The following is a 16212-nucleotide window of genomic DNA, read 5'->3' as shown; positions in this document are numbered from 1 at the left end:
TGTGGCAGGGTGTGGGTGTTAAAGGCGCTGAAACACGTATGCAACACGTATGCTTTCAGTGGATCCCCAGGGTTAGACGTGCATGAGATTCACAAATACCATTTTACTGACGAGAAGTGAATGATGTCAGTAAAACAGACAAAACACACACAAGAATAGGGGGTGTAGAACTGTGTGGGTCAGTACATATGTTTGTCAAAAATTGAGGATTCCATTTTAAAGGCTTTAAAGGTTTTTAAAGGACCTCACTGAAATGTCAGTGTTTGCAACTGTGAAATGCTTCTACACTTACTGCCTTCTCCATCGTCTGTGACACCCAGCACCAGGCGCAGCAGACACTGGGCATGCTTCCTCTCCTTCAGCAGCACTTCAGCGTAGCCCGGCAGGCGTAGAAACAGGCCAAAGGCTGCCAGCGAGTGGGCAGGGATGGGGGACATGGTCTGCACCGAGGATGATGACGATGAAGACGACTGGGAATGCTGCTTGTTGATGGGTGGTGGCTCAGCAGCGATGGACTCTGGCGCCTCATACACCAGCTCTCCGGACTGTTCAATGGTCACCCACTCAAACTGGTCACTGTCTTTGGGCTTCTCCTGTGTGGCTGACGGCACCACTGGGGCGCTGACCTGTGAATGACCATCCAGGAGTAGAGAGTTCTAGCAAAGGTGAGAGCGCAAAGTACAAGACAATGCTGACTGGGGAATTTAAAAGAGCGGTAACTTTGCACTGTCATGATGTGGCAAATTTGAGAGTGAAGGCTGCTGGCTTCTCTGGTTACAGTGAATGTAATAACGAGGAGAAAGGGATTTAAAAACATCCTCCACAGCACTGAAGGTTTATTGTTAGGTTTTGCAGACCTCTCAACCATCACCTGGTCTTCAAAGGCCAGGACTGATAAGTATATGCTCTAATCCTTGACACTCTTTGGACTCCATGTCGGTGTCAAACAGGTACTGATGAAGCTATAACATGTAAAAGTATGCTTAATCCTTTTTTTCTGAAAGCCCAAGCTGAGATATTAAAATATGTTTTAGTTGACCAGCATTTCTAAACCCAAAGATATTTGGTTTGCTGAATATTAAAACTGTTCACATTCATTCTTAAAACAGTCTGCATTTTAAGGAACGTGTGCTTCGCAAATATATTTGTGACATAATTATATATATATAAAAAAAAGTTGCCATGTAAAATGATAAAAAAAAATTGACAGTTTTCAGTAAGGTCTGAGTTTACAAACTAATTATTAAATGAAATTTATTATTAAACAGAATTATTTTTATTGTTTTCTGTTTTAAATGATATTTTTTTCCAGTTCGTTTTATCAAAGCCTGCACTTAAAGTTGTGCTTTAAACGCTGCTCATGCTTACCATCACTTCCTAATTTGTCACTACATTTGAACTAAGGTCGTCATAACATAATCTGCTTGCATTAATTATGTGTTAAAAGAAACAACTAATTTAGGTACAAACTCTATAAGTGAATTGAGAGCAATTTTAACTAGTGAGAAAAATGGCCAAACTATGTTTATGTCTGAGGCAGTGATTTCTGTTTCTTGTGGTTTATCTGTGCTTTACTGTTCTGTATTGTACCATGATTTTTGAATACCATATTTCTAAGACTGATACATGCATTCTTTATGTTTAGTTTCTAGTACTGTACAGTCATTGCACCTACACAGGCTGTGAGTCTCACCTGCTGAATGACATCAGGGTAGAGCATGGGTAGCCTCTCTGCGATGAGGGCCAGGCCGCCCATGCCGGCAAAGACCTGCAGAGGTGACTGGATGGGATTGGTTTCCAACAAGGACTCATCAGTGGCGGCATCCAGGCATTCTTCACTAACCGTCATTGGTTCATCCTCAGGACAGCTGCTGAGCATGTCACAGTGATCCACTGCAAGGAGAGCATAGAGAGGACCTATTGTATGTTCATGCACTGTCTGGATCTTAGGCACTTGTAAATATTAAAAGTTAGTTTGTTTATAACCTCAATTCAACTATGAGGAAAATGTCATGAAATTAGTTTGTCTTCAATGGCAAGTATGGGAGTATGGCATGTATACAGCATATATAATAGGGGAGTGCCGTTTTAATTTCTTTAATGAATAGATTGTGCATGGAAATTTTAATAAGTCAATCAATATGTTGCCTTACAAGAGCTTTTTTTTTTTCTAAAAGTGAGGAGTATGAGCCCTGGGTCACAAAAGACATCAAAGCACCCATGGATGACATGAAGAGGGTGTTGAAGTGACAATGAGGCCAAATGAGTGTTGAGCCATCTGCAGCTGAACTTCAGGAGATTCGGGACAATTTCTCCTCTTTCCATTAGTGAAGAGGTGGTGGTGATGCTAAAGGTGTACAGACATGTGGGTGTTCACCAGGACAGGAAACTACACCAGACCGGGAAGTGTGTCACAGGGGTCAGAGATTTCCAGGGGCCCCAAATGTCTCATAAAAACTGATTAATTTATTTTGATTAAAGCAATTATTATTGATTTAGTCTTAATACACATGCTTACAAATACATTAAAATGCCTAATCATGTTACTGCGAATGTGGAGGAAGATGGTAGCAAATCAAACTTGTTGGTGCAGTTTTGAGAAAAATGAAGTGGAGTGACCCCAGTGGAGCAGAGAAGAGGAGAAGGCGACAGAGAAGGAAGCAGTTTTTATCAAAACTACCAAAGGTCTACCTTTTTCACACTGGCACTGAATATAGGTACTCGACCACAGCAAGAGCCAGACACTCTCGTCAGGAGCAGCACTGCTGTCAGTTTCAGCTGAGGATGACTTTATCTAGCTCAGGTGGACTTTTCTCAATTTCACACTTTTTAGTTGATGATAAACATTAACATTTAAAGTCTTTTTTTGTTGTTTTTTTTGTTGACTGGACACTGTGCAGTGAATAATAGTTATGATTATGCTGATCCAGCCACTTGAAGCAACAGTCTTTAACGTAGTCACTGACAGCCACTGAATCCTTAAGGATAGGTTTGAAACACTAGTTGAGAGCCACATTTGGTATGCTGCTCAATTTCCTTCTGAAGACAGGACTGCTCTTGAGCAGTCACAAAAAACTCTTGGAGGAACTGTATCAAAACTGTGGGTTGGCCTGAGAATCGCCTGCACTCTGCCTGTGACTGTGGCCTCAGCAGAGAGGAACTCATCAAAGCTGAAGCTCATTAAAACCTACCAAGGGTCGCCCATGGGACAGGATGGCCTCACTTACTTAATCAGCATCAGCCATGAGATGGGCAATTGATGACTTTGCAAATAAAAAAAAAAAAAAGCCAGGAAGCAGACACTTTGAGGACAATACACTGTGAATATGTGTTCTATGTTAAGTACATTAGGTGTTATGCTGGTAAGTGTAAGACTGCGATGTTAAGTAAGCATTATTTTAGTATTGTTTTGTTTTCATTTAAGTAAACATTTTATAAACACTCCATATCCGTTTTATTTACTGACGTATAGAGGTTTGCTGTTTTCCTTATATTTTAGTTTTTTTTAATTCATCAGTTCAACTTGCATGAGTGGCTCAACTTAAGATGTTTTATTTTTTACTGTAGCCTGTCTTGCTCATGAAGTGCAATAGTCTGTGGCATCTTACTGGCCTATCTAAGAGTTGGGAATATCTTTATTGTAGTTTGACTACAGTTTGACTTTTTGCTAGAAACACCCCTGGATGAAACCAAAGATTCAACAAACTTTGTCCTGGGGGTGTGACTAGACAATCACCATACATTAATAGATAGGAGGACTCCTCATTATAGATCATTATAGACCATAATCGTTAGAGTATTCAGTTTAGCCATAGATGGACGAACAGCCAGACACTAATGATGGCTAAATATTTCAATCAATGCCACAGGCAATCTTTCACTTCTGTTCAACATGTAGCCTTCTGCTGAATGTACATCATTATACTTAAAAAATGAATTTATTCTTGTTTTTATTTAACTTTCAACAACTGGAATTCAACAAGCAGCAAATTCACTTTAAATAAATAAATAAAAATCTCTGATGAGTCTGTACCAGGGAGAGACTCCACTGGAACACAAATCTGGGTTATTTGTTAAGCATTTCTGTACTGCTGGGTATCTAATCTCTACAGCTGTAATGGGGCTGTTTGAATTCAGCAAGCACAAAGAAGAAGAAATAAAGATACTGTCTGATCCCAACAAGTGGCTAGTATCTGGACAGTTGGCACATTTAATAATAGGAGAGTTTATTTGAGTTCTCTTGAAGGGAAGTGGTTGCTCATTTTGGGAATTGCCAAGGTTGAAAAATAACTAGGGCTTCTTCTTGGAGCCTATAAAGAAAGAAGCTGAAGTATATGACTGAGCCTAAATTCCATCTTATATAAGCACTGCAGTAGATGTGAACATGTGCTTACTTGCTCTGCTCCTATGAATATAATTAGGTTTAACTGTTGTATGACTGGCAGAGCCTTATGTAAAAAGAAAAAAAAGAAAAGAAAAAGAAAAGTTAAATTGTTCCTTTCCACCATCCATTGGTAAGTATCAATGGAAATGTCACCATATTCAATTAAAATGACTCATATTTTAATACCATGAAATTATTATATTATATTATATTATATTATATTATATTATATTATATTATATTATAAGGTGCTTCATAGAAACCAGAGCCAGACCCCCCAGCCACATCCAGTATTAATACAGACAGAATCTGTGGTTCTGGCTTAATGTGGGACTATATAAACATGGACTCTATCCAAGATCCTGACAAAAAGGCTGAATACCTTTATCATACATCTCCAGCATACACAGTGGCACTATAAAGACAGCGTAAAGGAAGCATGTTGTAAGTGGAAAAAGGTATCTCCGCATGACTGCATATTCTGCAGATGCAGACTCATGAGTCTGCAAAATTGAATAGCTAAATATGAAGAGTCCTAGAGTCACCACTTCTATGGACGAACTGTCGTCCCTCAGTAACAGTGTCCATTTTATCATACTACTCACTGGAAAAGATACTCCATAAAAATGGTTGCAAATGAAAATAGAAAGGAAGAAACAATACTCAGTACAGCGTCACTGGTGTAAATTAACCTGTATCATGTCAGACATGAATGCTACTAATCTAATATGTATGAAAACTGCATGAAAGCAGCTTTAAATCTCTGAGGGCTGCTAAGTTAAGTAGAAGTGCGTCTGCAAGTGAACAGTTTGCTCTCAAAAACACTCCAAGAGCTTTTAAACTTCAAAGCCTTTCTTCTTTCAGTGCTGTTGAAGAAAAGTCCCAGATGATGTGAACAAGGCCCAGATCCAAGTACAACTCCATTAAATCTTGATGTAGGAGACATTAATAAAAACTGTATTTGTGGTGCAGCACTACACATTTAGAAAGCACCTGTACTTTCTATTCACATGATTTTGGTTATATACAGGTGCTGGCCAGTAAATTAGAATATCATCAAAAAGTTGAATTATTTCAGTAATTCCATTCAAAAGGTGAAACTTGTATACTGTATACTTTCCTTCCACACAGTGATATATTTCAAGTGTTTATTCATTTTCATTTTTATTATTACAACTGACAGCTAATGAAAACACCAAATTCAGTATCTCAGAAAATTAGAATATTCTGAAAAGGCTCAATATAGAAGACACCTGGTGCCACACTAATCAGCTGATTAACTCAAAACACCTGCAAAGGCCTTTAAAAGGTTCCTCAGTCTTGTTCTGAAGGCTCCACAATCATGGGGAAGACTTCTGACTTAACAGTTGTCCAAAAGACGACCATTGACACCTTGTACAAGGAGGGCAAGACACAAAAGTTGATTGCTAAAGAAGCTGGCTGTTCGCAGAGCTCTGTGTCCAAGCACATTAACAGACAGGCGAAGGGACGGAAAAAATGTGGTAGAAAAAAGTGTACAAGCTCTAGGGATAACCGCACCCTGCAGAGAATTGTGACGATAAACCCATTCAAAAATGTGGGGGAGATCCACAAAGAGTGGACTGCAGCTGGAGTCAGCGCTTCAAGAACCACCACGAAGAGACGCATGAAAGACATGGGATTCAGCTGTCGCATTCCGTGTGTCAAGCCACTCTTGAACAAGAAACAGCGTAAGAAGCGTCTCGCCTGGGCCAAGGATAAAAAGGACTGGACTGCTGCTGAGTGGTCCAAAGTTATGTTTTCTGATGAAAGCAAATTTTGCATTTCCTTTGGAAATCAAGGACCCAGAGTCTGGAGGAAGAGCGGAGAAGCACAGAATCCACGTTGCATGAGGTCCAGTGTAAAGTTTCCACCGTCAGTGATGGTGTGGGGTGCCATGTCATCTGCCGGTGTTGGCCCACTCTGTTTCCTGAGGTCCAAGGTCAATGCAGCTGTCTACCAGGAAGTTTTAGAACACTTCATGCTTCCTGCTGCTGACCAACTTTATGGAGATGCAGATTTCACTTTTCAACAGGACTTGGCACCTGCACACAGTGCCAAAACCACTAGTACCTGGTTCAAGGACCATGGTATCCCTGTCCTTGATTGGCCAGCAAACTCGCCTGACCTTAACCCCATAGAAAATCTATGGGGTATTGTGAAGCGGAAGATGCAATGCGCTAGACCCAACAATGCAGAGGAGCTGAAGACGACTATCAGAGCAACCTGGGCTCTCATAACACCTGAGCAGTGCCACAGACTGATCGAGTCCATGCCACGCCGCATTAATGCAGTGATTGAGGCAAAAGGAGCCCCGACTAAGTATTGAGTGCTATACATGCGCATGCTTTTCATGTTCATTCTTTTCAGTTGGCCAACATTTCTAAAAAAAAACATTTTTTTCATTGGCCTTTTCAATATTCTAATTTTTTGAGATGCCAAATTTGGAGTTTTCATTAGTTGTCACTTATAAATATCAAAATTAAAAGAAATAAACATTGGAAATACATCGGTCTGTGTGCATTGCATGAATATAATGTACAAGTTTCACCTTTTGAATGGAATTACTGAAATAATTCAACTTTTTGATGATATTCTAATTTACTGGCCAGCACCTGTAAGTGACCAAATTCATGGTACTTAATTTCCTTGACCTGGATTTAGAAGGCTTTATATTTTTAGATTTATTATAGTAGGGGCGGGGATAACAGATGATGAATCAGGTGCAGAATATGTTTTATCAGGGCTCCAGATTGTGTGACGAAGCTTTTTAAATGGATATCAAAGGATGTGTATACATATCATTGGAGGAATCTTAACTGACACTCCTGCACAGCCTAACAGTTTAGCCACCCACAAAAGCATTAGAGCTCAAGGGCATAGGGAAGGCTCATAAAATGATGCATGTCAGATTTAATGACAGCATGTTGTCTGTAAGGACACTGCAAATTCTAACCACTCGGCAACAGTCAGAAACTTTTTGTTCAATGAAATATTACTTTAACTTAAGGAATTCTAGAGCTGCATGTTTTAGTACCTTTCTCAGTGCGTAGCCTCTTGAAGGAGTCTGTCTTTGAAAGGCCAGGGTCAGAGATGACCTTGGAGCCCAGTTTGACTGTCAGGTTGATAGACTGGTAGCCCTGTGGCAGCTTGCGGTCATACAGGAGCGTCAGTAGCTGGGCCAGGGTCATCTCAGGTGGAAGGGGCTGACCTACAGAAGGCAGGACAAATCACTTCAGTAATAAATACAGTTTAGCTGCTTTGTCCTTGATTCCAGCACCTCTGTGTGCAACTTTGGATGGTCACTTTTCAGTCATATTTACATACCTGGAAGCAGCTTGTGGTAGAGGTGAAAGACAGGCACACTGATGGTTTTGCCTGAGGGGTCCACACCAGACGAAGCAGTCAACTTGTCGCTCATGACACGGCCCCTCCTTGATGGAGGTCGGGGTGGAGTTGAAAGAGCCCGCTTGGATTGAGACTTTAAGCCTGACAGCAAACATTGACACGACAGATATACAAATGTGCATTACACATCTATAATCCTGTATAGGCAACTTCTTTTAAGTCATTTTTGGAACTAAAAATATCATATACTACAAGCTAAGGTTTTGACATTGCTACAGTTTCTTTTCATACTCCATGCACCTTGATGGCACAGGTCACACCAGAAATACAGCATTTCCTCAAACATATAATTAATGTATGATCACGTTATCCAAATAATTTTATAATTTTAGTACCTGAGGCCACAACAACACTGTAGTTGTCCTGGAAACCATTGTCTGCTTTCATCTTCTCCTTCTCCTCATGATTCTTCTTCTCCTTGTCCTCTTTCTGTTCATTGATCAGCTTGGCTGTAATACTGGGTGTGTCTGTATAAAAGAAAATAAGAGCATGGAATCAGATGAGTGATGCAATATCTTATCTTTTTGGAGTACTGATAAGATTTTTCTTTTCTGGTAAAACTGATATTGGTAACTGACTAAAAACACTAATAAGTAATACTACAGATCACAGCATCAGTGCTTCACTGACCATTATCCGGAGGATGCCTCCTGAATTAATCCACAAGGACACAACAGAGTCTCATGTCTGGGATACAAATCTTATGCTATATCTTGGTTTAAAAACCTTACTCTTCTACTTTCTGATCAGCCAGCCTTTGGTTTGAATTAAGCCCAGCATGTCCTTACAAAGCAAATTAAACCTGAAAAGCTATTTTTTCATGAAGAAATTCATACACAGAGCAGTGAAAGGTAAGTATGAAAAAGTTCAGGTCATGTGAAAAAGTGATTGAATTTTCATCTGTTTACAACAGAAAAAAAAAATCTATTTTAACAAGATTTGCTTCACTTTGAAACTACAGCTATTAATCAAAGCAATACTCAAATAAAGGGAAGTCTGGTTGAAACACTAATAAAACACTGCTCCTTGGCGGGCTTTGACAAGCTTCCTGCACAACTGCACGTCCAAGTCCATCAAGGAGCAGGGTTTGTGCTGGACGCTGAACTGGCAGCTGTGTGTTGACCAGCCTGAAGACGAGGCTTAGGAAAACGGCCTTTGACAGTAGTCACTTGCTGTGGTCTCACACATTTCTACAGCCAGCATGGTAAGACTTAGATATTACATGATATAATGTGTACACAACAGTTTTCACTATCTACTGGACATCTGTTGTGCAATACTGAAGCTAAACTGGACTCAGAAGAACATGGGTCAAGCCTGTTTTGTAATGGGGCGCTTTACAGTTGCAGGAAACGGAATACAATTCCTTGGGCCAAGTCAGCCAAAGCTTGGATAAAGAAATACTCTTGGAATCTCCTTGATTGGTCATTAGATTTAGTGGGATTTAAAAAAAAAAAGCAGTGGCTACGAAGAAACCAATCTGTGAGCTACAAAACTTTTTCACTTGAGTAAACATTTTTTAAATGTCAAAAGACAGCTGTGGAAAGCTTAGAACAAAGTACAAGACTCAAGACTTTAAAGGGCACAATGCAAAGGGATTATTATTGATTTTGGATGATGAATGGTCTTGGTTACAGCTCTTTTCATAGATATTGTTTGTTGTTTTGACAGTATTCAAGTCTATATATAAGTCTTTAGTTGTCATAATAGAGTGTCTTGAAGGATGAAGAGGATGAGGGGGACTGAAATTGATAGAAACTGTAGCATTGTAGCTCCAGTGTGTATATTCAGACTTAACTGTGACTGTACCCAGACTGATTGTCGAGTCAGGGTACTTCCAACTGATGATATGACTCAACAACTCAGATAACATGGATAAAACCAAGTCAAGAAAACAATAGAGCCAGTATCATTATGATGACTGTAGCATCTAGGAGGTCACAGAGTGCCTGCCAGCATTTCCGCTTTTCCACATTTACCGCACACACCGCCAAATTCTGAGTAATCAGAATAGCTGTCTGAGACCACAAGAGAGAAAAGTTCTGCCTGGAAGAAGTGTCGAAAACAAGCTGCGAGAACTCCCAAATAAGAGCGGTGAGAACAAAATGACGTCATTTTGTTCTAATGCTGTGGAAAAGACTGTTGAATCGAGGCTTCAATTTCTTATCCACGTAACACTGCATCACACACAGTTCAAGCTTAGCACTGTGCATGCAATGTGAAGAAATGGGAAGTGTTTTATACAAAACATACCAGACACCCGGTCCAGGACTTCAGCCAGTGTGGTGGAGATTGGCAGATGGAGGGTACGGTACTTGTGGCCTGCACCATACATGGGATGCTGGATCATGTGGCTGGTAGCATTGATGCGACCTTTGTACAACTGAGAGGAAAAGAACAATAAGTTTTGTGTTACATGGAAACACTTCAACTAACTAGAAATATCTATCAGCCATATTATTTCTAAGCAAATATAAAGCAGACAGTTCTGTTTAAGAGGTCTCTGTGAGGCCTATGCTAATACCTTTCTTGACTGTGGCTCCCTTTACTGTACAGTTCTTAGTCAACATGATTATTAAATGTGTTTAAGCCACATGCATATACACTGATCAGCAACGACATTAAAACCACTGACAGTACAGGTGAATAACATTAACCATCTTGTGACAATTCAATGTTCTGCTGGGAAACTTTTGGACCTGACATTATCAATTATCTGTGGGATGACCCAGAGGCCCCTCCCTCAACAAATAGTACCCAAAGGACCTCCACTAACAACATTCTGTTGCCAGACACCACACACTCAGAAGGTACATGTCCATTCTCTGATAAGTCACAACTGTTTTGGAGGCACAAGAGAGACCTACACAACATTAGTCATTATGTTATGTGATTTGTGTGCTGCTTTGCAGCTTTCAGCCTAGTGCTGCCCATGTTTGAAAAAGTGACAGAAATGACCACTGAGATATGTAAACAGCTCAATTTAATTTGCCATGATCATTTTCATCTTCTTAGTTGTAGTGAGTTGTGGAGTGGAAGTGGACTGCTGGAGCCAACAAACTAGGGACGCTGGTGAGGACAAAAAGCCATGAGGCTGCCTTCCACGTCCAAAGCACAATTTATCGGCTATATTATGCATTTTCATATTTATTGTACATGTTGCATTTGGTCATATGTATTGTGTTAGATAACAATATTACTTATATCTTAACTTATCTTTAATGTCACCCTGAATTTTCCCTACAGTGAATCGAAGAAGGTACATCTTAAAAATCTTCTTGAAATGTCTTCTCATTTCATTTCTTCAAATAGTATGGTCAGCATATGACAGTATCAGAATTATGATCACTGTATGCAGGTCTGACTCCTCATGAAACTATCATGAAACAAGTGTTTCTTGTTGATTCTCTACGAAACCCTCTGAGATGTTTGCAAAGTCAGGGAGCCACCACTTATATTTTCATATTTTTGGAGTACAGAATTTCATAGCAATCATTTCAATAAGATTGCCATAAAACTTTTACACCCGTAGTCCTCTGCTGGAGGGCAAGGGCTGTAATGAGACACTCATGGTTCTGAAATGACTTGCTTTGGATAATTAAAACCAATTTCTCAATGCTCTGCCCTCAGACACATTTGCGCAAAAGCTCACTCCTAAAATAGCTTTTCTAACAAGCAATCATTGAGCTGTGTAAAATATAGAGCATTACAATGTCAGTTAGGGCGCATAATACAGGCATGAATCAGTGCAGGGAGACCCATGTGACAGAAAGGTAGGCATCCGTTTCATATTCCTGAGCTGCCCCCTTGTGGTCACATCATTAATGCTTTGTTTGTAGCACAACAGTTTATTCCTACTTGAGAGGAAGACCCTCAAGTACCAGTCCTTTGACCAGGATTGCAAAGATAGGCTAGCTTAGATAAGATTTCTCCTTTTAAAAGAATCCAGAGAATATGTAAACCTTAGAGGTGCAGAGCCTGCTAGTTCTTGTGTCAGTGTCTAAAGAGCTCAGTCACCCTAGGTCCTAAGGCACGAGCGTGGGAGAGAGTAAATTTAGCATACTTGACTTAAGAGATCAAACTAAGCCACATACACAGAACCATGTTGATGAATATTAATGCTTTATGAGAGTTTTAATTTTAAACTGTATTCTGATTGGCACAGTTAAAAGACATTAAGTGGTAATATGGGAAAATCTGTCAGACCTAGGACATACTCCAGCTCTGAGTTTCCTGCAAACATTGAGAGAGGACTTGCAACGTGATGAAAAAATACATTACAATAGCCAAAGTTAAATAAAGGCGCTTATAAACACTGTCAGCTCCACAGTTAAACTTAAAGTACAAGATAACTAATTAACAACGTAAACCAAAATCTAGTTGCTTAATGTCAAAATCAACCCCTACAATGCAAAAGGTTGCCATGAGTACCAGAGGACAGAGTAACAGAACAAACACACATTAAGTGTAGCATTCAATGACAAAAAAGATACACACCGGACAGGGAGATTGTAGGAAGACTGTGACCTTCTCGTCCTCCAGCATCAACTGCAGGAAAAGCCTTCGTATGAAGCCAGAGATGTTTCCGGAGATCGGCACATTGCCTCGCTGAGGAGCAGACTGGAAGAGTTCACACAGAACCTGCAGCCAGAAAACAACACAATTTTCTAGTGTTTTTTACCAAAGTGATAGCTATTGACATTATCCCAAAAGAACGTAAAAAAAAAAATAAATAAAAGACCTGTGCCATGAGCCGCTGATTGTTAGGGTGACAGGAGATACACTGGAGAAAGAAGGCTACTGTAGCATTCTCCAGAGCTGTCCTCTGCTGGGTGGTGAGTCCTCCCGCCTGCCCAGAAGATGCCAGAGAGAAACGCGACCCTGAAGGTTGAGACTGGGATGAAGTGGGACCTGCTGCAGAGCCAGAGCTCAGAGACTGACAACCTGCATTGGCTCCGGCACTAGCACTGGCACTAGAATGGCACAGCAGGAAGAGCAGTGCCGTCCACAGTGGGTTGACCTCTGGTCCTCCTAGCCAGTCTTTCATGGCGTGGCTGTTGCCTACTTCTGTGAGGAAATGCAGCACTGGAGCAGCCAGCTCTGCAGCCAGAGGCAGCCGACTCTGTGAGGACGAAGAGGGAGAGTGGTAGTTGTGATGGTGGTGTCGTCTCTCAGCCTGAGCAGCGGGTAGAGGGAGGTCAGCACTAGCAAGTAGGCCAACACAGAACTGAGCCAGGCTGCGAACCAGCAGTGAAGGTAAGCCTGAGTCCAGCAGCTGTTCTATCGCTCCCGGAGACTGGGAAGCAGCTCCTAGAGTGGTTAACTGGGACTCTGACAGATTAATGGGGGGTCTTGCATGCTTTGAGTCATCTGTAAGTCCTGCAGCACTGGTGTTTGCATCATGCTGCTTTTTGCCGTCATCGGTCATAGCGAGGCGGCAGTGCTCTGCTTGAGAGTGACTGGCGCTGGGCACTGTGACGATCCCCATCCAGGACATGAGCAGGGAGAAGTAGCTGGGGTGGATGTGACACATGGAACACAGCAAGCTGTCCACAGCCTTCTTAAGCACAATGTTGCATGGCAATGACATGGACCAGTTATACAGCAGCCTGAAAGGAAGATACCAGAAATTGAAAGAATAAATCAGATACTAATAAAAATTAATTTCACAAACTGTTATTATCGTTAGTACAAAATTTTATAATAATACAAGTAATAATAATACAAGTCTAAAATCTTAAAGAGTTGACCCCATTGCATACACCAATCAGGCATAACATTGTGAGCACATTCCTACTATTGTGTACATCTCCTCTGTGCCTCAAAAAATCTTTTGACTCATCAGATAATGGACATGTGCCTTCTGAGGGTGCCCTGTGGTGTCTGGCAACAGAACGTTGTTAGTGGAGACCTTTGTGCATCAGGCTTGTTCCAGTGCATACCACAGATCCTATGCAATCTCTGCTGGCTGGTACCATCAACTAGTGTCATTGCTATGAGGTGGCGATGCTTGGTATGGTCTTGGTGGGTGCTACAAGTAACGTCAACACGAATGAACAATGAATTGTCACAAGAAGGTCAATGTTATTTACTTCTCCTCTCAGTGGTTTTAATGGTGTGGCTGATCAGAAGATAATCCGGAATTGTACAGTAAAGGGAGCCCCAGCCAAAAAAAGTATTAGCATAGGCCTCACTGGGACCTCTTAAAGAGAACTGTCTGCTTTATATCTGCTTAGACATAACGTGGCTGATAGAGGTCAATGTTATTTACTTCTCCTGTCAGTGCTTTGAATGTTGTGGCTGATTGGTGTGAATCGTATGAGATATGACTGTGACTGACTCAAAGAGCTCTCTGTTGAGCAGTGCAGGGAGGTCGTAGTCAACTGGCAACTCATAGCTGTGCCACAGAATGGCTGCCACACAGTGGAGGTGGGAAGGAGACGGCATGAGGAGGCCATATTCCCTTGATGAAGCAGAAGAAGAGCCAGCACTGGCCCCGGGGTATCCCATTGGACCACTCATCTTATGGGCAGCCACTCGGGAAGAATCGTGGACCCACTGGAGAAGAGCCTGGATCCTAGAAGGTTAAAATGCAGACCTTTGAATAAATAACTCCTCACAATGTGTGGAAAGCTGCGTAAGATTCCTTGCAGCCAAATTTATATGCAACAACATGACCAGATGACAGTAAAAGACGCCAATGAGACAGTAAGGACGATTTTTATGACCAGCTTATGCGTCTGTCTGGGATATAACCTTGAGAAAAGACTGCTTCTCACCATTTGTTATGGCAAAAGACAGCTTAGGTCAAGTTGAAAACTGGATGATACAAGTACCTGTCTTTGGTTCCAGAGTCCTGTGTGGTGCCCAGCTGGTACAGAATGTCAATGGTGGAGTCTGAGGAGAGGCCATTAAGTCGCCCAAACAGCAGAGGACTGTTCAAATCTTTAAAGATGGAAACATAGTTTAAAAAGGTGATAGATGATCAGCTACATGAATTATGACAACATAAACTTCATTTGGTAAACATGAGTAATTTTTTTTTTGTTCCCATCAGCAGATCGAAGTCAGACGTGAAACCTCTTCCAAAAACAGACATTTTACCCGACAGGACACATGAATAACAGCTTGTAACAATGAGTAAGTGAACTTTGAAGCCTGATTGAAAATTTTGAATGTATAAGTACAATGAGGCCTCTTCTTTCAATGTGAAGGAGCCTACAAAAAATGTTGGCGAGTTAAAGCAAGGAACTAGAACCTCCAAGATAAGGTCCTGTCCCCTTGAAACCTAACCTTTCTGAGACACACACTGAGGTTTTATCACACTGAGTCACTACATTAAATTTATTAAGACATTCTGTGTTTTCTGACAGTGCAAACATTTTTATCAATGTTGTGTTGTGTGTGACAAGTCAACGTACACTGTCTATTGAAAGAAAATGAGACAGACTGCAGACACACACACAAAAACACTTGCTTCCCAGTGCAATAAACAAGCACCTGAAACATAACCTTGTCCAAACCTTTTAAGCCCTACCAATTTAATTTGAGAAACCTTGAGTAAATTTGGGTATTTAAATTTTTATGGTTTTTAAAAAGGACCTTTGGATGTCCTGTCCATGATTAAATCTCGGTAGTGGTGCAGCTGTATGACTCACTGGCAGGGTCGGTGCCAGAGGCGGCACAGTTTCTCAGCAGAATATCAATGAGTTTGAGACCGATGCGAGTGGACTGCAGGCCGATTTTTACCAGCACCGCCTCAATGTTGGGAGAGTGCATGCCACAGTAAGGTGACATAAGCAATGCAGCACAGGTCTGCAGCAGGTTGGCGGTGGGTGCTGCAGCACTGGCCATCATGGCCTCCAGGTCACTGACATGGGTCAGGCAATGATGGAGAAGACGAAGCCATCCAATGCTGCATAGGGAAGAAATAAAAGGTAAAAACAATACGTACATCTAATACAAACGGACATACTGTGAATCCAACATTCATTATCAGATCAGTACCTGGTTTTAGAGACCTGGTCCTCAGAAGGGAGGAAGGGGTTGTTGACAGTTGCAGAGGAGGTATTACCAAAGGCCGTCAATCCAAGGAGTTTGATCTGAGACAGACCAAGAGTGCTGGCATCACGAGGCCGGTGCAGCCTCAGACAAATAGCTGAAGCAACTTCTGCCTTTACCAGCTGGATCTTTATGTAGGTCAGGCCACTGGTGATGACTGGTGTAGAAAGCGGCAACATGTTGACCCCATCAGCACTGATCTCCACTGACACCGAGGATGGACAGGCTGGTTGGAATGATGTAGAGGGCACAGTGAAACGTAAAGTAATAACTATTCAAGTTCATGACTGGGAAAGTAGTAGACATACTTTCGTTACTTCAATGCAGTAATTAAACTGGGG

General features: G+C 41.3%; 1 protein-coding gene across 8 annotated transcripts in view; it reads right to left on the bottom strand.

Moving 5' to 3' along the window:
• Positions 1 to 16212, bottom strand: part of birc6 (baculoviral IAP repeat containing 6) — an 84881-nt gene that overhangs the window by 34924 nt on the left and 33745 nt on the right. For 6 of the 8 annotated variants that reach the window (XM_047603704.1, XM_047603710.1, XM_047603707.1 and 3 more), the window contains exons 50-61: positions 15818 to 16097; positions 15469 to 15725; positions 14647 to 14755; positions 14151 to 14387; positions 12552 to 13419; positions 12308 to 12451; positions 10064 to 10193; positions 8146 to 8277; positions 7730 to 7891; positions 7440 to 7613; positions 1694 to 1917; positions 293 to 656 (exon numbers count right to left, since the gene is read on the bottom strand). In XM_047603704.1, coding sequence (XP_047459660.1) covers positions 293 to 656; positions 1694 to 1917; positions 7440 to 7613; positions 7730 to 7891; positions 8146 to 8277; positions 10064 to 10193; positions 12308 to 12451; positions 12552 to 13419; positions 14151 to 14387; positions 14647 to 14755; positions 15469 to 15725; positions 15818 to 16097 — 3081 coding nt within the window. The remainder of the gene's footprint in view (positions 1 to 292; positions 657 to 1693; positions 1918 to 7439; positions 7614 to 7729; positions 7892 to 8145; positions 8278 to 10063; positions 10194 to 12307; positions 12452 to 12551; positions 13420 to 14150; positions 14388 to 14646; positions 14756 to 15468; positions 15726 to 15817; positions 16098 to 16212) is intronic. The other 2 variants (XM_047603708.1, XM_047603709.1) reach the window with 1 other exon arrangement.

Source organism: Mugil cephalus, chromosome 13 (genome assembly GCF_022458985.1).
Source record: "Mugil cephalus isolate CIBA_MC_2020 chromosome 13, CIBA_Mcephalus_1.1, whole genome shotgun sequence".
Classification (NCBI taxonomy): Eukaryota; Metazoa; Chordata; class Actinopteri; order Mugiliformes; family Mugilidae; genus Mugil; species Mugil cephalus.
The sequence above is the reverse complement of the archived record's forward strand: the minus strand, read 5'-3'. Positions and strand labels throughout refer to the sequence as shown.